Source organism: Conger conger, chromosome 10 (genome assembly GCF_963514075.1).
Source record: "Conger conger chromosome 10, fConCon1.1, whole genome shotgun sequence".
NCBI lineage: Eukaryota > Metazoa > Chordata > Actinopteri > Anguilliformes > Congridae > Conger > Conger conger.
In genome coordinates, this window is record NC_083769.1 from 20,131,592 (window position 1) to 20,158,102 (window position 26,511).

General features: G+C 41.8%; 1 protein-coding gene across 8 annotated transcripts in view; it reads left to right on the top strand.

The window, feature by feature from the left end:
• Positions 1-26,511, top strand: part of LOC133139038 (potassium voltage-gated channel subfamily G member 1-like) — a 92,178-nt gene that overhangs the window by 64,016 nt on the left and 1,651 nt on the right. For 7 of the 8 annotated variants that reach the window (XM_061258291.1, XM_061258293.1, XM_061258290.1 and 4 more), the window contains one exon: positions 19,295-20,169. In XM_061258291.1, coding sequence (XP_061114275.1) covers positions 19,381-20,169 — 789 coding nt within the window. In that variant the 5' untranslated portion in view covers positions 19,295-19,380. The remainder of the gene's footprint in view (positions 1-19,294; positions 20,170-26,511) is intronic. The other variant, XM_061258295.1, reaches the window with a different exon arrangement.

Below are 26,511 nucleotides of genomic sequence, written 5' to 3' on the forward strand. Positions count from 1 at the left end.
CATTTTTTGGCCACACATTCATGCTGCAAACCTCCCATTGCACCTCATCTCAAAGGTGCTCTGTTGGATAGAGATCTGGGGACTGCGCTGGAGTAGACTGAAGTCACTGTCATGTTTGTGGAACTATCTTGAGATGATGGGTGCTGTGTGTCATGGTGTTCTGGGATGCACACGGTCGGTGCCTCGATTTCAGGGTCGCACAGCTGTTGGGCCCTTGAGGAAGGGCCCTAACCCAATAGGGGGGATTGTCTCCTGCTTATTCTAATCAACTGTAAGTCACTTTATCTGACAGAAGTGGAACCCGGCATGCTGTAGCCCACCCGCTTCAAGGTTTAACATATTTGTTCAGAGATGTCCTTCTGCACACTGCTGTTGTAAGCAGCCGTGATCTTAGCAATTGTGGCCTTTCTGCTAGCTTGAGCAAGTCTACCCAATTTCCTCTGACCTCTCTCATTGACAAGGTGTTTTCACCCACAGAATTGCTGCTCACAGAATTTTCCTTGCACCTAGTGTGTGAAAATCTCAGGAGGGCAACTGTTTTGGAGATGCGAGAACCACAAATTCTCCACCAATAATCACACAATGGTCTTGCCCATTCTAATATTTGGTAGAGCAATAACTAAACCACTCCTCATGTCTGCACGCTTTATATAGTATAACACACTAGAAAGGGGTACAATATGGCACCTTTAACTTACATTTAGTGCTTTCATCATGGTGCACACATTCTCCCCTGTCTGGAAAGGCTGCTCCCATTTTAAGTCACTTCATTTTAAGTGTAAGAGTGCCTGCTAAATAAATGTATGAATGTATACCGCTGTATTTCTCCTATGACTATAAAACACTGTAGGGTAGCCCTTGTAAACCACAGCCTCCTGAGAACAAAAGGAAGTCATGAAGTCATAAACAACAGAACAGTAAAAATATTGTCTGCAATAACTCCATAAGCCATATGAACATTATTTACCAAGGGAGGGTTGTGCTAATGTGATGTTGGAGAGTTTAAAATATGTGTTTGGTTAACTTTTTTTTCTGTAGTAGTTTTTAGTTAAAATGTAGCGCCAACTGAATTACGGAGTTTAATTTTAATATGAAAAGAATGTTGGCAGGGTTGTACCATTCAGTTTTTCTCCATCTATTTTGAATCATGGTGTTGCTTTGAGTCTTTGAGTTGCTTCACATGGGGAGTGACTAACTTCAGTCCTAACTAATTAAATGATGTTGATGCGCCAGTCAGAGACAGTGAAAGTTTGTCCCTCTAATGGGTAATCCCATTATATTTTGGATTGAATGAACAAGCCATGAACTATAATATGTATGTTTTCTTCTTACTATATGCTGTCCATCAAAACAGCCATTATTCTTATGAATAATTTAGTTGTGGGACTGTGGTTAGTATGACAGACTTGTAGTATCTCATCAGAGAAGACTACACTAAGTGATTATGTCTACACTGAACATACTCCTTTACCTCTCAAAGCCTCTCCTAATCTGTACATATCATTTGCTTGTTACTTATTACTTATAATATATCTAAAATGACTGGGAAATGTTAAGGCTAATAATGTGCAGTTGACTTTAATCAATGCAAATGTATATATTTTTATGATAAATGCATGATTGGCTTGTTTTACTATGTTTCAGTAACATCCTTGATTTTTGTATTATACAGTTCAGGAGATACTGTATATTAGAGGCCACTAAATTGTTGAATGTTATGTTTGAGGAAAAATCTTTCTGGTTGATGATGACTTTTCAGAAATACTGTACATCTAAATTTCCCAGGAAACTTAATTAATGAATGACTTCCTGTTTCATCATATATCGCTTACATAATCAAGTGTCAACATTTTACTAAGAAGTTTTGTTTCATATTTGATTTAGTAATCTCTAAATAGTGGTCCTAATATTTTATAGAATACAAGGATCATTTGTTGTTTAGGCAATAACAAATGATACAATTGGTATTTATCCATATTGGATTAAGTGAAGTAATAAGGGAAATTAATGTACTTTGACTGTATGCTATAAATGAGTCATTAATCACAGGTTATGCCAAGCCATAATATAATTTATATTGCAGAATCCAGGTTGCTTACCTCTGAAAGTGCTTTCAGCATACACAGGCTTGATGTGAGACCTGTTCTCGCAGTACAGCAGGATCTGAATTAGATCAGCTAATGTCATTTCTAAGAGCTCCTCCAGATTCTGTTTTAGTGAGTCACTTCTCTGATCTTGTGTGTAGATTAGTAAAATGTAATTATGCCTTGCAATGTAGAGTTGTAAACACATCCTGGTGTATTTGCAGCTTATCAACCAATGTAGACTGTCTTACGAAACAACCTGTTATAGCCAGATAAAATCAGTTGTATTATAATTCCAATGCATAACAACTGTTACCAAGTTTATATGTGGTGTAGCCTATGCAATACCTCTATCCATTTTACTTTAAAGTGATTATTTTGGCATTTTGATAGAAGATGATTTGTTGGGTGCACAGCTAAGGCATCGGGCCTTGTTGCAGGCATCAGTTTGTTGCAGTTCCACAGCGGTGGGCTAATTATGCTGCCCCCCCATGCGCCGGCCGTACTTGTCTTTGGCAGGATCACGGCGAGAACCCCCAGTCCTGCCAAAGCCGAGTTTGGCCGGCACACGAGGGAGCAGCATAATTGGGCCGCTGCTCTGAGGGTGGGGGGGTGGACTCTGCAGGAAGGATTGGCGAATACAAAAGCGCCCCTGATCCCCTCAGAATCATGGTCCGGTCTAGAGACAACACGGCTTGAAGAAGGCAGGTCAATCTCTTTCTGGCTGCCAGGGGACTGGGTCATAGCATTGTTTCCTGGACTAACATGGGTGATTGAAATAAACAGGGCAACCAAATTTGGAGAAAATGGGGAAAAATCTGAAGCAAAAAATAATAATATATAGATTTTTTTTTGGGAAGTTTCTGTTTTTAATATGGTCTACCCCTACTTCAAAGAAAGGATACTTAGTTTATGCAGTAGGTAACATTAGAAGTCAAGATAGTCTGAATGGCCTGTTCTGGTAATCAGACAATTGTATGTTGTTATCCACAAAATGGGAGACTAGATGTTCTGTTCTGAGATATGTATGAACAGGATGGATCATCTGCCTTTCTGTTGAGCAAATTACTATGAATGTGTCTTATGCAGTCACCAGGCTATTGCTGACACTCATTACAATGCTCCATAATGCTCCAGAAATGAATGCTGCCCAGTTGTGTAATCCCATTAAAAGCCAGGCTTGATGATGGATTTTGTTGACCTATCTCAAATTTCCACACGTCTTGCTTAGTGACATTTTCAAAGAATGGTCAGCAAGGTTTATTTATCTATTTCATTATTTATTGAAACGCAAAAAATGAGGAAGCACTATTGAGTCACCATTTGAAGGCAAGGCATGCTAGAACATGATTTTTTTTAGGCTGTATGGACCATTAAATCTGTCTGTTCAAAATGTTTTTGGCCTTTGAAGGACATATCTCAGCCAGCATTCAAAGTCCCTGGATTGAGTTATTAAGAAGACAGAGCCCTGACTTAAACAATTTATCAGATATGAGTTTCTATCTGTCTGACACCCAATGGACAGTCATTCCTTTTATCTTTCATTTCACAGTCTGTCACAGTGTATTAGGTTTTTGCCAGGCAATAAAGCTGGCAATTTTTGTCTGTTACTGACATTTCATTTTCGAGTTACCTCCACTTGTCAGCCGTGTTCAGCGAACACCTTAAGTTTCTTGGTGAGACTTAAGCGTCAGTGATTCTTGGTCATTCATATTTTATAAACTCAATTTTGATGGTTTGAAAGACGTTCTCAAACATTCTTGCGAAACCAATGATAAAAATAACACAAATCACAAGTTTTCAGTTGTACTGTACTCATGCTAATTTATCAGTTCTCATGCTGACAAACCTTTCAGATGGAATATTACTTGGTTAAATATTGCATTAAATATTATGTTAAATATTGCTGTGTGATCTTCGTCAAGTTTGCTTCGGCTCTCGACCTGAAGCTTTACATTGTGAAACGGAACAGCAGCATGTGCTTTTGGAGAAAATGATCATTTCGAGTAGTCTCTTCGCATTTTCATTGGGAAGTGGTTTTCCAGAAATACACACTAACACAAAAATACCACACACCCTCAATCTAATGGATGGAATGAGTCATGCAAAACAAACAATAGCAGTCTGTATATACGATCTTTGGCCACCATGTAAGCTGCGTGTTTTATCAAGAAATTTGAAGGCAGCGCTGATGGTGTCATCCACACCTGTGAAGCACCCTGTCCGAAACCCCTCCCCCCAATCTATTCAGTCAAAGCATTCTGTCCGATTGAGTTTGATTAGGCCATTCACTCTGACTTCCTGTGTAAGCAGATGGCAGTGACTGGATGGGGGATGGGAGAGAAGGAGATGGGGGGGAATTTAAAGTGCTCTAAGGACTGCTTCTACCTGGGGATTGCTGGTGAGACATTTCAGATGTCAGTGACTACCAAGATCAAACACATTTGTGTGTTTGCCATATAGCTACACCTACATTTTCATGTTTGTTTTTAATTTAATTTCCTGGTTTTGCTTCACAAAAACCTTTTGGGAAATCTAAGGAAATCACTGCCAGCTGATACTATTATATGACATTTTGCACAGCCAAAACTTGGTGAAAATTATTATACATGATTTCTTTATGTATTTGTTTATTTAGTGGAATTGGTTACAAGTATGTTTTAGGCTGTAAATGCCTCTTCTAAGCCAACAGAACAGCAAAGACAAGTCAGGCTTTATAGTGTTACAGGAATGGGGATTCTTCACAAGTTAAAGGTGTTAAACAATGTTTCTAATAAATTCTATTTTAGTTCATCCCGAGCTTGTAGTAACATGCAAGTCTTTCCAAATCACAACATGTTTTTGTAATAAAGAATAAAGATGAATTAGTGTACAGGGGCAAAACAAAAGAAGTGAGTAATGGCTGGGTGACTTTCAGCTCCTTTGCCTTAATTTGTCTAAATGTCTAGGGACAAGCACCAAGGGCAAGCAGCAGTGCACTGGGGGGTACTGGGACTCCCCAATATGGATGAAATCCATATGAACTTTAGTGTGTATTGGATGTAAGGGTACATCTGTAATAATTACGTGAAGATTTTAGGGGTGCTGTGCTGTCACCTAGGGTACATTTAAAAAATTTTAATAGAGGCTGGATTAAAATGAGATGTGGGCAAATATATGTTCTACAATGTATGCATATTCATTTCCATTTCTTTAAGAACCTTGGACTGAGGGAGATGTCTATCTCTGGCCTGCTGCAAGGAAGCAGGGTGCCTGTGCATGCTCATCTACAATATGGTTTTCTGTCATACATGACATGAAGTATCATTACAATGAAATTAAATGTGGGGCCAATATGCATCATTTGGGTGTAGTCAGCCATTCTGTTTAAACATGAATTGTTGTCCCGCACATATAAATATTTCCCACGAAATGAATTACAAATGGCAGACATTATGGGTTCTATGATATTATTTATTCAGAAGGAGGTAGACATCAGTTTGTGAAACAGGCCATAATAATAAATGCCGGGGAAGTTTACTGGCGCCACCATGTTTATCGGTGCCACCACAATTTGGAGCCACAGACGTGTGAGAGAGAGTGAGGTAACCTGTCCCTGTATTGTATTGTCCTATTAACACAATAACTTAAAGAAAATCGGCACTAGAGGCGGAGGCAATAGAACATACATTGCGACTAAATTTTCTTATGGGAAAAAATTATTGACTTACATTGAAAATGAGTCTGAATGACCTGTACTGGAGTGAGGACCTTCTCTCAGCATGACCAAAGAATGAGCTTTTGGCCACTTGGTTCACGCTTAGCAGGTCGGTTTGTGATTTGGAGTTGAGGACAAATGTTGATTGAACCCAGGTCCAAGCCTGGCAGGCTCCACTATGGACCAAATGGCTGTGCCTTCTGTATTTTCTTTGCGGCACTTGCAGTGGAGTTAAACAGCTTTTGCTGTTTAATCTGTTTCCATCAGATAAAGTAGTTTGTTTGCTATTTCATTTACTCAGGCTGCCGATACAATCTAATAATGGTGTTGGCATATAGCTTAAGTCCAGCGCCTTCCTTCCCAATACCATTTGATCTGCTGAGCTCTTTCAACTCCAGAGCACATCCACTGTTAGGCCCTTGTTGGAGGAAAAGGCCCAAATCTACTTTCACTCTGTCTGTAAAAGAGACAGCTCATCACAAAGACATCGATCATCCCTTGACTGCTCCGGGAAAAAAGTTATCAGCTCTTGTACTACGTCTAGATAAGTTTACTGACTGCAATCACCAAATATGCACGTGACTTTTCAGACAAAATGGTGGCTGTTTTTTTGTCAACTTTATTGTTGGCTGTTTCTTAATTCAGGAAAGCATTAAAATGTTGGAATATCACGTAAAAAAGTCCCAATATGTGCACCATAAAACTTCTGGCAGATGGAAAGAAAGAAAGGGAAAGGTGGAAAGAAAGAAAGAAAAAGAAAGGAACTACAAAGAAAGAAGACGGAAGGCAAGGAGGAGAGAGAATGTACATCAGCTCATGGTGAACTCATGAAATGTCACGCATTGTGTGTCCCTCACATTGGAATTCGCCCTTTACAGTGGCATCCACTGGAATCATTTGCATAAAAATACTAGTCATTTTCCTGGCTTGTAACCAGGTGACACATTTTTCTGGTGATCTGTTCTTTGCTCTTTTAAGACGGCCTGCCTACTGCCAAGTGCTGTTCTTGCCTGGGAAACCAGTCATCACTCTTTAAAGAAACATTTCTATGTGACTCAGTGCCTCAGTGCTTTCTCTACATTTTCACACAAGATGTGAAATGTGATACATGTCCTCAAGGTTTTTTAGTTTATGTGTGATGTGAAGCATTGGTCCATCTGAAATTGTGCAAAAATCCCAAGCAAGACTGCTACTGACTTGGTAGGGGGCTGAAATGTATATGATTAAGATAAGAGTACATCCTCTGGTGAATGCAATATAACAGTAAATCCTCTGCAGCACACACAGACCTTGATTAATGTGTTTGATTCTGTCCAGTCCCGCTGTGCAGACCGACTTCTTTCTCTGGATTGCTATCTGTTGTTTTGTAATACCACATTATTACAGATATGTCCCCTATCTGTATAGATAGAGAAAATGTGTTTTCTCTCAATCTGGACCTCTGGAAATTGAATTTCATGACGTGCATGCTATGCAGAGACGTGTCCTCTCTGTGATTTTGCTCCTCAGTGTTTATCCTTGTTTTCTTCCTTGTCTGTCAGCCACAAGAACCGCTGGGTAATTCTGGCTCGGACTCAAATGTACTGTGTTCTAACAGAGCAAAGTGAGGAAACAGTGAGCCAAGGTTGAGTGCAGCTGGGACTGAGGCTATAAGACATAGGAAACCAATTGACTGTGACTGTAAGATATAGGAAACCAATTGACTGTGACTGTAAGACATAGGAAACCAATTGACTGTGACTGTAAGATATAGGAAACCAATTGACTGTGACTGTAAGATATCGGAAACCAATTGACTGAGGCTATAAGATATAGGAAACCAATTGACTGTGACTGTAAGATATAGGAAACCAATTGACTGAGGCTATAAGATATAGGAAACCAATTGACTGTGACTGTAAGACATAGGAAACCAATTGACTGTGACTGTAAGATATAGGAAACCAATTGACTGAGGCTATAAGATATAGGAAACCAATTGACTGTGACTAAGACATAGGAAACCAATTGACTGTGACTGTAAGATATAGGAAACCAATTGACTGAGGCTATAAGATATAGGAAACCAATTGACTGTGACTGTAAGATATAGGAAACCAATTGACTGAGGCTATAAGATATAGGAAACCAATTGACTGTGACTGTAAGATATAGGAAACCAATTGACTGTGACTGTAAGATATAGGAAACCAATTGACTGAGGCTATAAGATATAGGAAACCAATTGACTGTGACTGTAAGATACAGGAAACCAATTGACTGAGGCTATAAGATATAGGAAACCAATTGACTGTGACTGTAAGACATAGGAAACCAATTGACTGTGACTGTAAGATATAGGAAACCAATTGACTGAGGCTATAAGATATAGGAAACCAATTGACTGTGACTGTAAGATATAGGAAACCAATTGACTGAGGCTATAAGATATAGGGAACCAATTGACTGAGGCTATAAGATATAGGAAACCAATTGACTGTGACTGTAAGTGTAAGACATAGGAAACCAATTGACTGTGACTGTAAGACATAGGAAACCAATTGACTGTGACTGTAAGATATAGGAAACCGATTGAGTGTGACTGTAAGATATAGGAAACCAATTGACTGAGGCTATAAGATATAGGAAACCAATTGACTGTGACTGTAAGATATAGGAAACCAATTGACTGAGGCTATAAGATATAGGAAACCAATTGACTGTGACTGTAAGACATAGGAAACCAATTGACTGTGAGTGTAAGATATAGGAAACCAATTGACTGAGGCTATAAGATATAGGAAACCATTTGACTGTGACTGTAAGACATAGGAAACCAATTGACTGTGACTGTAAGATATAGGAAACCAATTGACTGAGGCTATAAGATATAGGAAACCAATTGACTGTGACTGTAAGACATAGGAAACCAATTGACTGTGAGTGTAAGATATAGGAAACCAATTGACTGTGACTGTAAGACATAGGAAACCAATTGACTGTGACTGTAAGATATAGGAAACCAATGGACTGAGGCTATAAGATATAGGAAACCATTTGACTGTGACTGTAAGATATAGGAAACCAATTGACTGAGGCTATAAGATATAGGAAACCAATTGACTGTGACTGTAAGATATAGGAAACCAATTGACTGAGGCTATAAGATATAGGAAACCAATTGACTGTGACTGTAAGACATAGGAAACCAATTGACTGTGACTGTAAGATATAGGAAACCAATTGACTGTGACTGTAAGATATAGGAAACCAATTGACTGAGGCTATAAGATATAGGAAACCAATTGACTGTGACTGTAAGACATAGGAAACCAATTGACTGAGGCTATAAGATATAGGAAACCAATTGACTGTGACTGTAAGACATAGGAAACCAATTGACTGTGAATGTAAGATATAGGAAACCAATTGACTGTGACTGTAAGACATAGGAAACCAATTGACTGTGACTGTAAGATATAGGAAACCAATTGACTGTGGCTATAAGATATAGGAAACCAATTGACTGTGACTGTAAGATATAGGAAACCAATTGACTGTGACTGTAAGATATAGGAAACCAATTGACTGAGGCTATAAGATATAGGAAACCAATTGACTGTGACTAAGATATAGGAAACGAATTGACTGAGGCTATAAGATATAGGGAACCAATTGACTGAGGCTATAAGATATAGGAAACCAATTGACTGTGACTGTAAGTGTAAGACATAGGAAACCAATTGACTGTGACTGTAAGATATAGGAAACCAATTGACTGTGACTGTAAGACATAGGAAACTAATTGACTGTGACTGTAAGATATAGGAAACCAATTGACTGTGACTGTAAGATATAGGAAACCAATTGACTGTGACTGTGAGATATAGGAAACCAATTGACTGTGACTGTAAGATATAGGAAACCAATTCACTGTGAGACAAAGATATAAGGAACCAATATAATGTGACTGTAAGATAGAGAGAACCCAAGGGATCTCCCTATCCACCAACATGCCTGTCTTTCACTGAACTCGCCTTCAAGCATGTCCTTGTGAGCCCTTGATCATTTGGATAATGGAATCCCATCAGGTCACTGCATATACTGTTTTAAAAGCTTTCATAATGGCAATCCACCACAAAAATAGGAGGGAGAGTTTCAAGTATCTCCCGTAAGTGCTTGATTGGGTTCAGATGGTGGCTGAGAAGGCCATGGGTTATGGATAACTTCATTGTCTTGCGCATCAAACCATTAGGTGACTGCAGATGTTTTGTAGATGGAGCATTGTCTTGCTGGAAGACACTGATGGGATGACAATGGCCTCTCAGAATTAAGTTTTGATTACCTTGACCTTGTTTTCCAAAGGGATGAGTTAACCCAAACCATGTCAGGAATCTGCATCCCACACCATTACAGAATCACCTGAGCCTTTCACTGCTACACCCAAGCCCATGGGCCTGTTGGATTATTGCGGCGTGGACCACACATTAAATTTGTTTGTTGAGAACCTGGTGAAGGATGATTCTGACCATATCACACTTCTCTACTGCCTGGTAGTTCACTGCTTATACTCTGTGAACCACTGTTCTTGCAAACATGTATCTGCAGGTACTGCATGAGGAGGGTTTTTGAACTGAAAGCTAGACTATGGCATCCTGCTCTGTAAAGTTCTCAGCACACCAATGTTTATGAGAGTCCACATTCATGCCCTTGACTTGAATTTGGTGTCAACTGATTTAGTTAACATAAACTCACAGTGTTACGAACAAAATACGGGGAAGAGGCTGCTTCCACCAGAAGTTAACGTCCGTTCAATGGTAGTTTTTCTCCTGAGGAATGTGGTTTATGATTATGGTTGCTTAATGACTATCCCAGACACTAAAACACTCTGATTGATGTGAATTAGATCAATATTTATAGAGAAAACAAAAATAACTGCACAACATCCCTGTGTTCGGAAGACATAAGCCTGCCCGGTTCGTAGTCTCTGGTTCGCAACAGCTTCCTCACCACAATGTCACAATGAATCACCATTACCATGTCACTGTATGCTGAACTGGATCGCATATGTGACTCGTGCCAAGTTTTTATGAAAACGGAAATAATTTGATTAAAAAGGTATTTTTTTATTTATTTGTCATGAAAGTTGCACTGTTCGGAACACGGTGAGTTTACGTTACTCACCTGCTTAGCCTGGCAACTTGAATTAATGCACAGACATACAATACAGCGCCGAATTGGAGTAATGCCCCCAATGACGCTACAAGTGATAGAAATGCACTATGTGCAACACTTGTATTTATCATGTTTCATGCAGTCACTGATGCAGGTTTATATAGTACTACAGAAAAGGCTTTTGGAGATAGTGACAGACAGTAAGACAGCAGTGTAGCTGTAAAAGAAAGAAGGTGATTGTCAGGTAAGCCCTAGACTTTGACACGGGTGACAGAAAGGTGATTACAGAGATGTTTCTTGCTTCAATGCATTCAGCCATTAAGTCCTCCCACTTACATCAGAGAGATATGCTTTTTCCTCCAACTCTTTCTTGAGTTCCTTAAAAGCTTTCTGGAGTCCCTGTCTTGCAATGTTATTTTTGCTCCAGGCGTGTTGTTCTGGTATTTTTGTTGTTGTTGCATTGTAAAGAGCTCATTTTAATGTGTTTGTATAGAATCTTCGTACAAAAGGCTGAAGTGGTAAGAGGACTAAAGGCCAGAGGTCCCCACCACTGCGGGAATGTAACGGAAACAACTGCAGGCCGTAAATATTTGGACAGTGATACAATTTCTGTTCTTTTGACTCTGTACTCCAGCACATTGGATTTGAATACACCTGACAAATCAGAAACAGCTGATAAGTCCAATTACTTTTGGTCCCCTAAAATGGGGGGACTATCTATAAAAATGGATTACACAATATGGATGCACCCTCAAATTAAAGCTGACAGTCTGCACTTTAACCTCATGTTCATTGTTTAATTTCTAATCCAATGTGCTGGACGGGGCGGCACGGATGGTGCAGTGGGTAGCACTGCCGCCTCACAGCAAGGAGGTCCTGGGTTCGAATCCCCGTCGGCTGGGGCCTCTCTGTGTGGAGTTTGCATGTTCTCCCCGTGTCTGCGTGGGTTTCCTCCGGGTACTCCGGTTTCCTCCCACAGTCCAAAGACATGCATGTTAGGCTGATTGGAGAGTCTAAATTGCCCGTAGGTATGAGTGTGTGAGTGAATGGTGTGTTTGCCCTGCGATGGACTGGCGACCTGTCCAGGGTGTATTCCTGCCTTTCACCCAATGTATGCTGGGATAGGCTCCAGCCCCCCTGTGACCCTGTTCAGGATAAGCGGGTTCAGATAATGGATGGATGGATGTGCTGGACAGCAGAGCCAAAATAACATACATTGTATGACTGTCCAAATACTCACAGACTGCACTGTAAACATGCATGTGAGGAACAAGTGGGCAGATATGTTGGGCTATCACACAGGTCAGGGATACAGGAGCACTAGCCATGTATGGACCATGCAGCCATGAGATGCTCAGAGCTGGGGTGTGGAGATCCCTGGAGGGGTGAACTGCGTGGCTTGTGAAAGAGGAGTGGGGATAGCTGGGTGGCAAGGGCACTCCCACTCAATTGCGATTGGTGGGTCTGGTGGATTTCCTTTTAACAGGTTCTGAGCCCGCTCCAGTAAAGATAGACAGACTCCAGGTGGTCATGAGAACCAGCTTCCCTTGAGAGGTTTAACGGATCAGCTGGAGAGCTGGAGTCATAATGTGGGTGGAGAGCAAGGCTCAGAACTCATGTGGAAAAAAGAGAGGAAAAAAGGTTACAGGCTAACTTCCACTGAGAGAGGAGACGGGAATACCAGAGTAGATCGTTGTATTGGGGGTGGGGAAGACAGTACTGTGAAACATTCCATAAAAGTAGAAGCAGTGTTTATTTTTTAGCACATTTTTCATAGTTTGGGGAATAATTATATACTTTACTGCGGTTTACCATTTTCCAGGAGAGATTCAGTCAATTTGCATTAATCCATATGTTTTGCAAGTCTAAGAGGCCCTTGGGAACTGGGCTGTGTGAGGCAGTCATTTCAGAATTGTGCTTCAGGACTATTTAGGATGCTGTCTATGTAGACTAGAGTACTATTCTTGCATATATTCTACCTTAATGCATTAAAAGTAATTAAATAGCAGCATTATAGTGAAAAGGCAGGTTGCTTGTGTAATTGCTCTAACTTCAGCCTACCTATTAGCACAGAGGTGACTGGTTTTAGCTGTCAATGATATCTCTGCTTTGACAGATAGGAATCATTTACAAAACTTGCCACTGAATAGCCATTCTCTGTACTGCAAGTAAATTCTTAATCCTATAGGCTAAAATATTGATGAAGACAGACACAGAGACACACACACCAGTTTTAATATTTTAATATTTAATTATTCTGAATCACCAATGATTTTATATTTAATTCAATTCGACACTGAAGATGAATTTAGATAACAAATACTTGACTTGAAGAATAATTGACAAGACAAAGCCATGTCATTTTGTGCCATTGCTATTCAAATTACATTTTAATTATTACACAGAGGACTGTGTATTTTTAATCTATTCACATATTTCATATGCAGTTTCTAAAGAAGCAATCCAATTTCTCTCCTACTCAAAAATGTAACAAAAGTGATGAACGTAAATTACTTGGTAAATGAAACAATGAGCCCAAGCCATTCTACACTCAAAAGGTGCATGTACTGTGTACTTTACCAATGGGATATAATAGCATGTGATTACATGTGATCACGTCATTTTCTCTAGAAACTATCATGCCTTCTTTGTCATAGTTAGAGTAAGATGGGGTAGAATGCCCCCGTGGTAAGAACTCCTATTTCACACAGATTGAAATTTCATCTGACCATATTTGTCAGACTTATCCCATTGAAGTTACTCAATTTTTTTGTCAATGGAAAATGGTGATTTAAAGTATGTGGCTATGTATTTGCATTTAGTTGTGCGTGAATAGTTTTTTTTTTAATGTTTATGGGCTATTCATTCGTTCACTTTTTTTTACATATAGCTAGAAAGCAACAAAGGTCATCAGAGTCCATGTAAAATGTATACTATTTATGATAACATAGTATAATTATGTGCATGCTTTGGAAAACATTTTATTTAGCTTATTTTATCACTTGACCCAGCACAAGAAACATAGATAAGTGTTAATCTAAAAGCTGTAATTACCTATTGATTCGGTGCTTTTGAAAGATGACAGTAGTTCTTTAAATTCTTTGTCTCTGGTGAGCAGCTGAGGAATGAGCATTTTGTGGATGAAACTGAAATTATTCTTGGAAAATGTAATAGTTGTCTTCTGATGGGTGTTCAATTTAGCCCCGGGAAAAGAAGGTTATCGTGACAAGTGACGACCGGTTTGTTCTCATCTAAGCATTCCGTTCTAAACAGTCGCCGGGATGCTGACGAAATAACTTATCGAAATAATTTTTCGGGAGCGCTTTTCACGCACCGTCACTTTATAACTCGGGGCGGTTGCGAGTGGAAACTCTGAAGTATGAAATTATGGCAGGCAGATATCAGAAACGGACTCAGAAAGTGCGTGACTCACAGGCAATCTGGAGAGTATGCCCCGCAGTGGCAGCGGTATGAGGAGGGGGAGACAGACCTCGAACCAGGCTGCTGGGAAACTTTCCCCGCCAGTCTGCCTCGCCTCATCTGCTGCTTGAAGATCATAGAAATTTCCCCGTTCTTCAGAACATAAAGTCAGATTGCCTCTAATGGTTACCATTGTGAAAAATGGTTAATAGAGCTTCATATCATTCAAAGGGATATTGGACATTATTTGAATGGCTACTTCAATTTTAGGCTCTCTGATACGATTAATGAATTAGATCCATGTGGATTACTTCTTAAAAAAAAAAAAAAAACTACTGTGTGTAAACGTTGCTAGGAAGCGCTGAAAAGTCTACATCACGACAGACACACCACTTACTGTGTAACACTGTGTTCCCTCTACATGTGTCGCGGCCATCTGCCGAGCCGCACACACACATTTCTGCAGACCGATTTCGGCATTGTACAGAGGCACTGTAGTAGCAGCCATGTGATTGGCAGAAGGAGAATAGGCCTGAGAGTATACAGAGCCCAGAACGTGGCACAGTGCTGCGGGACAATCCCTCCAACCCCTCTACCAACCCACACATTTTATACTGTTTCAGCACTCTGCCAGCAGGGATGCAAACACATTACATTACATTACATTACATTACATGTCATTTGGTTGACACTTTTATCCAAAGCAACTTACAGTTGGTAAGACTAAGCAGGGGACAATCCTTCCCTGGAGCAATGCAGGGTTAAGGGCCTTGCTCAAGCCCAGTCATGTACCTTAAACACTACGCTACAGGCTGCCCCACACCCAAATGCTTGTTACAACTTGGGGGCCCCAGGGGAATGAACCAAGAACAAAACTGACCAATGAAAAGCCTATTTCTGATCATATTTCATGAAAATGTTGATGGTAAATGGACTGCTGTTATATAGCGCTTTTGTTGATGCCTCTCATTCACCCATTCACGAACACACTGCCATGCAAGGTATCAAAGCACTTGCCGGGAGCAATTAAAAACCTGACAACAAAAGCAGGTAATAAATAAATCACAGTTCATAAGACCAAGAACAATTAAACTCTTTGCATTTTGGTATCTGTAACAAGTTAAACTGACTAGTGTTTGGGAGAGGACAAATATGCTATTATTTGGGTTATACTAGCTAAGTAACAAATAGGCTAACAGTGATTAAACTAATATTCTCCACAACTATGTTACTGAGAAGACAGTATGAAAAGCAAGCAACAGTAACTGTTCATGAAGTTAGCTCAAAAAGTAGGCTAGAGGAAAGAGGGAAAATATTAACTCATGGCAAGCATGCACATCTATATATGTGTGCACATTGTGCTGATGAATGCATGACAAATGGTTGTTTTCATCATTCATTACAATAAAGGAAAGCTGACCTAGGGAGGGTGATTTTTCATCAATTTACTTAACATTGGCATGGGCTATTAAGTGTCATGAGGACATGAGCTTTGCTATTTTGTAAGCTAAAGTTCGGCATGATCTTTCTCTAATCTGTGTATGCAGACTGGCACGGCTGATAATGATCATTGTCTCATTGTTGCTGATCCAGTAGAAAAGAGGAGAATGTTTTCCCAGTATGTAATTTTGATGTGTGACTTGAAAGCTTTTTTCTTCAATTTTCCATTTTCAGTCAATCATTACATCCATACGTGTTAACTAGTAATTTACTATTGAGACTGGAGCAAGTTCTAATAGAACTAATGTTAGATAGGTTATCTACTTTATTCTGTAGCTTACACCTGCTTCTGTGTGCTTCCCGTCATAACTGCTGGTGGAGGTAGCTATTTCATTTATTTAAATGAGTTCATTATCATTTCATTTATTGAAGGAAAAAACGTATGAAACACCCAAATCACCACTGTGAAAAAGTAATGTTCTTTCCCTTAAACAAAATGACTGGTTGGACCACCTTTTGGTTTGCAGCCAAACACCTCCTATAATATGATAGTCTTTCACATTGCTTTTTAGCCCACTCTTCTTTGCAGAACCTCTTTAATTAGACAAATTGGTAGGGTGCATTTCACTGCTCATTTCAGGTCCTGCCACAGCATCTCTATTGGGTTCAAGTAAAGACTTTGACTAGGTCACTCCAAAGTAATTACCAGGGCTTTGGGACCACAGTAAAAGCCATAATTTCCAAATGGAGATGACTCGGAACAGTGGTGAATCAGGAGTGGCCATTCAAGAAGTCACAAAAGATCTTCGAAGAACATCCAAAGAACTGCAGGCTTATCTAGCCTCAGCTAAAGTCAGTGCCATGACCCATAATAAGAAAGAGAAATTTGGATTCATGGGAGAGTAGCAATGCAGAAACCACTGCTGGCCAAGTGAAACATCAATGCTTGGCTCACATTTGCAAAAGAACACCTGGATAATAACAATAATAATAATTTGTTATTTAGTTGTTGCTTTTATCCAAAGTGGCTTGAATGATTCGACTTACAGTTGGATGATCCCCAAGCCTTTCAGATAATGTTTTATGGACAGATCAGTGAAGAGTGAAACGTTCAGGTCCCATTATAGTATGTCTGGCATGAAGCAAATTCAGCATTCCACTGTAAGAACATCATACCAACAGTTAAACATGGTGGTGGCAGTGTGATGGCGCATGATGGTGTGAGGATGTAGCACTGTAGCAGCTCACAGACAGACAGGCAGTCTTGTGGTCCCTTGGCACTGCCCTCAGCTCCGCACTGACCAGGAGTACACCTCCTCCAAGTGGGGCATCTTGGCTTGTCAAGGGTAGGCCGCGGTTCGAGTGGACTGCTGGCGGGAAAGGAGCAAGCATGCACTGGAGAGAAGAGGGGATGACTAAGAATGGAGTGCAGAGGAGTTTGCTCTAATTTGACAGGCCTGAAACAAAAGGCCAAGTGTAATCCTTCATGTTCAGGGCTGGACTCAGGAGGTGCTTAATAATCATCCACTGATGCAGACATGTCCCTGATTTAGATCCGGAGAGCGATTCCTCAAGCTGTGATTGGTGGCGGAGCATACAAGGGTACAGACACTAATTTGTAACCTGGCGCTCCTTAATCATTGTAATTGCTTTAATTAGTTTGGACACAAGCCTGGAGGTCTCTGAAGAGGAAGAGGTGCACCAGAGACACAAATGTGATTCTTTAATCGTTTTTTATTTATTTATTATCTGTTTTTTCTTTTTCTTTTTTGTAACTGTGGTGTTTCGTTGCCATGGCATTTCAGAGCAAAGGCAGTCAGAAGTGCTTGGAAGTGGTTGTAAAAGTATCAGCCATTAAAAAATGTATCCATTTCATCTCTGAACCTTAAATGCGTCCAAATGCTTTCAGAGTGACTTTTGAAATGGCTTCATAAGACAGAGTAATGTCCTTTCTGTTTTAAGTGGAGGAAAAGTGGAAATCGAAGATAATAATACAGAATTTTTGGTAACTGCAAAATCATCACTGTCATATTTATGAATCTCCGTTCTATGTTTTCCTTTATTCTTTGCTCTTTCAGTACTTGGATCATGGTTCTGTGAATCTAACCCCTGACTCAGATACAGTATGTGTGATGCTGAAATCAATAAAGTGCATTTTTAGATTGAATATGACTGCTTGAAGGTGAAAAGCCAGATTGTCTTTGCTTTATGTACTGTATATTTCTTAGCTCTTCATTCAAACTGTTGTTTCTTGTTCTGCTTCACCACCTAGAAGCAGTATTTGATGTGTCCCATGGATGAGTATGAAATGGACAGGTTATGCCGAATGTGTTTACCAGTCTGCTGTTTCAATAAAACGCTTTCTCTACTCTGCCCCATTGTGCTCCATAAAGGCAGTATGCCAGGCCTAATTACAATGAAGCTGTGTGTGTGTGTCTGTGTGTGTCTGTGTGTGTGTGTGTGTGTGTGCGCGTGTGTGCGCGAGTGCGCGCGCGCGCGTGCGTGCGTGTGTGTGTGTGTGTGTGTGTGTGTGTGTGTGTGTGTGTGTTGAGTGCGAATCTGTGTGTGCCTGTCTGAGTGGGTGTCTGTACATGTGTGCATGAGTCCATACGTGTGCATTTAGCTATACGCTCATGCGTCATGTTCGTGAGGGGCATCCTAAATATATTTCACAAAACAATCTTGGGCTCCCTCACAACCCAAACCACCAATATTTCTGAAGCACACTTTCCAACATTAGATTGCCTCAGTAATCTCCGTAATAGAGGAATTCTCATGTTAAAGATCACCAGGGTGCACTATGCCTGGAGTAATGCTGCAGATCCAGCTGCATTTGTATGGGTTAAATATTGATCTTTTCCAGCACAATGGCATTCGCCATTACTCTGCCCAAGGGCTCACTCCCCACTGTACTGTGCAGATGAAATTAATCTTATTCAGTCCTGAGAACTCACAGTGGACTATTGATGAGACGCATCTTTGCACTTTGTATTCATTAGAAGTGCCTTCAAGTAGGTTAAAGTGGAAACAGTCCCACCCCATCAAGTAACATCAGTGCCAGGCAACCTTGAAAAAGGGTACACAGATTTTGTCAGTTCAACTATTTTAGTTCTAGTTCTAGAATGTTTTTGCGACAGTTTCGGAAGTGAATCTGGTCCTAAGTGCCATTGTAGGTGCAGAGAAGGTTGAGAATATAGTGCTTTAAGTAGGAAATGGGTTTGAGAATATATCGTTCGACTTGGCATAGGTAGGGCTAGTAAAACCCACAATAAATGCGGAGTTTAGCATCAGTTGAACCAAGACACATTTTGTTTTATGAGAATTGGTATCTTGTTTCTTCCCAGGCCTTTGGTACTCATATATCTGCTGCCAAGTTGTTTCTTTCTGTCTTTCCTTTTTACTAACACTCTGCCTTTGTTATAACCTTCCCAAGCAGAACAAATGTGAGAGTTTCTTTCCCACTGAGGTGTGAATCAGAAATTTTTTGTGTCTCTTCCAGTAGGTGGAGGTGTGACTAACTGACAGAGACAGAGGCAGGAGGTGGGCGGGGCCATGGTGATGTGACAGCAGCAGAAGCCGGTTACCATGACGCTGCTGGCGGGAGACGGCTCGGACTACGACTACAGCGCGCTGAGCTGCGCCTCCGACACCTCCCTCAACCCCCCTCCCCCGCTGCACGAGCGGGAGGCCCTCAAGGGCGTCTTCTACAAGAGGGCCCGGCTCCTCCCCCCGGGCGAGGGGGGCGGCGACCACCCCCCGGCCCCGCCCTCCGCCCGCCGGCTGCACGCCATCATCAACGTGGGCGGCCTGCGCTACCAGCTGCCCTGGGCCACGCTGGAGAGCTTCCCCCTGACCCGGCTGGGCCAGCTCCGGCCGAGCGCCAGCTTCGACGAGATCATGCGCGTGTGCGACGACTACGACGTGGCGCGAAACGAGTTCTTCTTCGACCGCAACCCCTGCGCCTTCCGCACCATCCTCACCTTCCTGCGGGCGGGCAAGCTGCGCATGCTGCGCGAGACCTGCGCCCTCTCCTTCCGCGACGAGCTGCTCTACTGGGGCGTCCCCGAGGACAGGCTGGAGTGGTGCTGCCGCCGGAAGCTTCTGCAACGCGTGGAGGAGTTCCAGGAGCTGGACCAGGCCGAAGAGCTGGAGGACGAGCTGCTGCCCGACCCGGACGCCGGGCCCCGGGAGGCCCCCGACGAGGCCGACGCCCGCACCAGCCTCTGCATGGCCCGGCTGAGGGACATGGTGGAGAGGCCGCACTCGGGCCTCCCCGGGAAGATCTTCGCCTGCCTGTCGGTGCTCTTCGTCACCGTCACCGCCATCAACCTGTCCATCAGCACCATGCCGGCCATGCGGGAGGAGGAGGAGGAGGTAACCGCGCTCGCCTAACTACTTCCGGGGTCAAAGTGTAGCCTTCACTTCCTGTTTTTGAAATTCTTCCCTAGAGTTGTGTGAATACGGTACACAGCTCTCTGAGTGCTGTCTTTATGACTTTTTTTGATAGCTGCCCGCTGTGCCTGCTCTGCGCTGGAATTATGAGTTCTCGTGTGGAATACTCCAAACCCTTCCTTTCCCTTCGTTTTTTGAGAGTTTAATTATCGGGTTCAGTCAGTTTTTGTCAAAAATGTGTTATTAATAAGGAAATGCACTTAGTTTTTGTAATGACACCTGAAATATTTTTTTTCACCATGCTATGAGATTGGAACATTGTAAAGCAAGACCTGAGCTTGGTGAACCATATCATATCATATATCATTCTCAGATTGTGCGTGATCAAGCCTTCATTAACAGCAGTGTGGCTGGCTTCCCGTGTCCCTGCTCTGTTACATTTCAGTTTTTCTGTAGAAGTATGAAAAAGTGGTGAAAAAGAGTAATTACTTTAGTTACATTTCTTAATGTATTAATGCATTATCGACCGTGTGTCTTTCAACAGCCTTTCAAGAAAGAGGTATTAGACAAACACACGCACACACACACACACACACACACACAAACACGTATGAAAGCACTGGGTAATACAACTTTACATTACATTACATTACATTATTGGCATTTTGCAGACGCTCTTATCCAGAGCGACGTACAACAAAGTGCATACCCATAACCAGGGATAAGTTCGCTGAAAGACCCTAGAGGGAAGTACAATTTCAATTGCTACCTGTACAACAAAGATAAGGACGAGGGCCTTTTTTTTTTTTTTTTTTTTTTTTGAGAACAAAGAAACAAAGAAACAGAGCAAAAGTGACCAAAGTTAACTATCCAAACACTGCTTACCTAGCCAACTAAGAATACCGATACACAAAGCAAGTCACAGAGACAACAATTAAGGTTCACAGGGAGGTAGGGAGGGATGGGGAGAGGTGCTGCTTGAAGAGGTGTGTCTTCAGCTTGCGCTTGAAGGTGGGGAGAGATTCTACAGTTCTGACCTCAACGGGGAGTTCGTTCAACCACCGTGGAGCCAGAACAGACAGTAGTCGTGAGCGTGATGTGGAGGTTCGGAGAGGGGGAGGTGCCAAGCGGCCTGTGGAGGCTGAACGAAGAGGTCTGGCAGGGGTGTAGGGTCTGATGATTTTTTGTAGATAAGCTGGGGAAGACCCTTTAACTGCTTGGAAGGCTAGCACCAATGTTTTGAATTTGATGCGAGCCATGACAGGCAGCCAGTGGAGGGAAGTAAGCAGGGGGGTGACGTGTGAGTATTTGGGAAGGTTGAAGACCAGACGAGCTGCTGCATTCTGGATGAGTTGGAGGGGTCTGATGGCAGACGCTGGGAGGCCAGCCAAGAGGGAATTGCAGTAGTCCAGGCGGGACAGAACCATCGCTTGGACCAGGAGCTGGGTCGAGTAGGGGGTGAGAAAGGGGCGGATTCTCCGTATGTTGTATAGGAAGAACCTGCATGACCGGGTCACCGCCACAATGTTCTCGGAGAGGGACAGTCTGCTGTCCATCACCACACCGAGGTTCCTTGCACTGGGTGACAGCGTGAGTGTGGTATCCCCGAGGGAAATGGAGAGATCCAGATGGGGAGAGGTTTTAGCAGGGATGAATATCATTTCAGTCTTGCCTGGGTTGAGCTTTAGATGGTGGTTGTCCATCCAGCTCTGGATGTCCCTCAGGCAAGCAGAGATACGGGCCGAAACCTGCGTATCAGACAGCGGGAACGAGACGAAGAGTTGGGTATCGTCCGCGTAGCAGTGGTAGGATAGCCCATGTGCAGTGATCACAGGGCCAAGGGAGCGAGTGTAAAGAGAAAAAAGAAGCGGGCCTAGGACTGAGCCCTGGGGAACTCCTGTGGCGAGGGGCCGAGGTGTCGATACCGAACCAGCCCAGGCAACCTGGAAGGAGCGACCAGAGAGGTAGGACTCAATCCAGTCCAGGGCTGTGCCACAGATGCCCGTTGCTGACAGGGCAGACAGGAGGATGGAGTGATCCACAGTGTCGAAGGCAGCAGAGAGATCTAGGAGAATGAGGACAGAGGAGAGGGAGGCTGCTCGTGCGGCATGGAGTGACTCACTGACGGAGAGGAGCGCAGTCTCTGTCGAGTGGCCCGATCTGAAGCCAGACTGATGGGGGTCTAGCAGGTTGTTGTTAGAAAAGAAAGAAGAAAGTTGACTAGAAGCGGCTCGTTCTATAGTTTTAGAAAGGAATGGAAGAAGAGATACCGGGCGGTAGTTCAGGATGATGGAGGGATCCAGAGTAGGCTTTTTTAAGCAGCGGAGTGATGTGGGCCCTCTTGGAGGATGCCGGAAAACAGCCGGAAGACAGGGAGGAGTTGACAAGGGAGGTGACAAATGGGAGAATGTCAGGTGTGATAGTTTGGAGAAGAGAAGAGGGGATAGGGACAACTTGCACTGCATTGAAATCAATTGTGTCTGTAAAACCTCAAAATGTAATATATTCTCGTTGAGTTTATAGCTTGCACTGCTTCTGTCTTTTAACCATGTCACAACAGGAACTGTAATAATTCATGCATTTGATTTATTGTTAAACGAGGAAAATGCAGAATCCTACTCCCATTTCCGCTCCAAAATCACAGATTCATATTGAATCACCGTTCTGCATCAATCACTCCAGACAGCTTGTGAATGAGGAGAGCAGCTTCACTCTTTCCAACTTTTCATTCATTTTCCCCCTAGTGTGCACTATTCAATCACTGTAGGCCCGTCCCATCAATTCAACAAGCAATTCTGTCAGTTTGGGATGGCACACACCATACTTCTGACATTACAAACTGTTGTTTAGTAAATGTAGGACCTCCAGAATACGCAGCTGAGGATATGCTAAATCCATTTTCTACTCATTATATACAGTACATGTTAAACTTTTAAAGTTATGGAGTCCATCTATAAGGCCCATCTCGATACATTGTATGTAATTTGTGTGAGTTACATTACATTACATTATTGGCATTTGGCAGACGCTCTTATCCAGAGGGACGTACAGTTGATTAGACTAAGCAGGAGACAATCCATCCCTGGAGCAATGCAGGGTTAAGGGCCTTGCTCAAGGGCCCAACAGCTGTGCAGATCTTATTGTGGCTACACCGGGATTAGAACCACTGACCTTGCGTGTCCCAGTCATTTACCTTAACCACTACGCTACAGCCGCCCATGTGTCTGTGTAATCTGTCTGTACCATTTAAGCAGATATTTGTTGAGCTCAGGGGGGACTGGTACTGGGAAACTAGATTAGAATACCACTTGTGTTGATAGTTCAATACTCACTAGCCAGGCTGGCTATCTCCTCAGCTGGTCACAGTCATTGCTCAATATTCAGATGTGCTAGAAGAGAAGCTTTTGGTTCACATTTATTCTGCTCTGTTAACCCCTCTCCTATCATATACCTATTTCCCCCCTTTGTACCTATATACTGGTATATTACTACATCAAGCTTACTTTAATTTCCCTTTCTCCATACATTGCCTAGCAATTTCCCATATCATTTTAGACCGGTTTCTTCCCAGGGTAACACTTGTTATAGAAATGTAATGGTGACAATGTGTGTTCTCTTCTAATTGAAATATCTGAACAATGTGCCAGCGTGGGGGATTTGATTTGACATTAATGATAAGTTGAAACACGTACATTCCGGGAAGGTCATCTAATTTCAGCAATGCGTTGTCAAAGTTCCCCTGTCTCACACAACCATCCAGCTCTCTGGCTAATTGAACCAATTTGCTCATTATCAAGTTTGACATCGGTTTGGGTGATAATTGAACCATAATCCTCACAGGTATGACAAAAATAGACTGAGGAGTAGAGGCCACAAACTGCACATATTTAGCTTAATTGTGTGTAGGAGCATAGTCGACTATCTATTTACTTTTCAGACAGTATGGCACTGCTTAAGCAGGGATATGTACCGAGGTAAATAAGCACATATACACATTAGCATGTTAATTAACTAGCTGTAACCAGATTGAGGAGGAAACACTGAGACACCAAGAGATGCTGAAGCATGTCAAGTACAAGTACAGTACAGCTTTTTTTTTCCTGCCTATGCCCTCCAGTAAAAAACAGCTGCTGATTTACACTGTTTAATTGAATCCATTGTAGCACTGCAAATATTGAGCAGCAAACCCACTGGTTAAATTCTCACTGACTTTCACAAGTGTCAGGATGTTTTTTTGGGGTTAATCATTTAAAGATATACATCACTGAGTAAAACAAAGAGAGGGATAGGATTGGCTCTGAAAAAGAGGTTCTGGACCCTCTTTTACATGCTATATATCTGTGAAAGAAAATAGAATATAGTACAGAATGCGTATATGCATATACAGGGAATGGACAAAATAATGGAAAGACCTAATAATATATGATGCAGAAATGGCCACATATCTTCAGAAAAGCTTCAGTGCTTCTTGGAATGCTGTCAGGCAAGTTCTTAACTGTATGTTGTGGGACATTCCTCAAAAAGGAAAGCCTTCAGTTCTTTGATGGATGACGAAGGTGTTAATCGAATTTGTGAACTTCCTATAAAGGTTCAATTATGTTTAGATCTGGTTCAAAGATCTTTAGATCCCTCATGATGTCACCAGAGAACAGTGTGCACCATAGGGTACACCTGGTCTTTTAAAATGGCTTTCTATTCCCTGGCCATTATATGACCATGCAGAGCAATCATCAGTTTAATGACTCCCATTTGATGGCTGTTGTTTAACAGTTGGCTTCCTTTGCCTTTTTCCAAACATAAACCTAATCCAGATGTAGGAAAAAACCCTATTTCTCAGGAGTTCAGATTTAGTTTTCCGAATGGTGGCCCTGCTATAAATACCAGTTTTGTGAGGCTCACAACATACAGGCTGAGTCAAAGAGGTATTGATTAAATTCTGTGATCATTTGGATATAATTTTAGGGTGTTTTGCAACAATCCTGATAAGTGTCTATCGTTCTGTTCCTGTTGGTGAGTTTCAACTTCTCCTCAGACCTCTCTCATTAACAACGCTTTTCTGCCAGCAGAACTGCTGCTCACTGAATGCTTTTTGTTTTAAGCACCATTCTCTGCAAACTCTAGAGACTGTTGCGCATGAAAATCCCAGGAGAGCAGCAATTTCTGAGATACTCAAACCACCCTGTATAGCACAAACAATCATTCTATGGTCAATGAAACAATGAAACTTAGATTTCTTCCCTATTCTGACATTTGGTCTGAAAAACAGCTGTCTGCATGCTTTTAATCATTCAGTTGCTGCCACATGATTGTCTGATTAAATATTTGCATCAACAAGCTGGTGTACCGGTCTACCTAATAAAGTGGTCACTGAGTGTACGTACATGCAGATTCCACAGTTAAAATGCCTCTGGGTTTACTGACTGAGTTGCGAGTTTTTATCTTCTTGTCCTTTTCTTCCAATTTATTTTGGCAAAAATGCTGTTTTGGGACATGAAAGGCCAAAGCAATACCACAAGTCTCACATTAAAACTGGCACCACACTCGACTTGTACTAGTGAGCATAATTGCACAATCTGAACCGTGAAAAGTGCAATCACAAGAGTGGCCTGGAGTAGCTGTACTGAATGAATATGTGTCTCAAAACACCCTTTGACTTAGCAGAAAAGGTCACTGGCATGAATCTCACAACGGGCATGCTTAGCCTGATTCTTGTTGCGGTACTTTCCGGTTATTTATCTTATTAGAGTGGAATACACGTTCATAAAGTGGTCAATGTTGCTTGTCACACTGCTTCTCTCTAGTGTTAGACATGATGTACTGCAAAGTCTTTACTATTATTAGATGACATTGAGGCCCTCTAGCCCATACATTAGGAACCAAATGTAAAAATGAAATCTACATTCATGTATATTTGAGCTTATTTTTTCAGCAAATGATGCTATTGGTTCCACACAGAAATGCCCCTTAGTATTCATGCTGTACTTGCATTTGTGTTGTAATTTTTGCTGCTTCATGGACACCTGAATTTATGTTTTCTTTTTATACTGCACAAGTTTTTCTGGGTGAGGCTAAAAACAAAGATCTTATTCTATCCAAAGACAGTGTAGATGTGAGATACCAAGCCATAGTATTCTTTCGTATTTTAGTTCTGTTATCTATGTTAATTTCACAGTGTTTAAAGAAATATTTTACATGTATAAAACTTTACCTATGGGGTAATAATACAGCTAGGTGTTAATTCATTCATCAATCGATTCATTCATTCAAGAACCTCAAACAGGAAGCAGAAATAGTTGTCAAGCCATTTGGTTGGCTACCATCCTA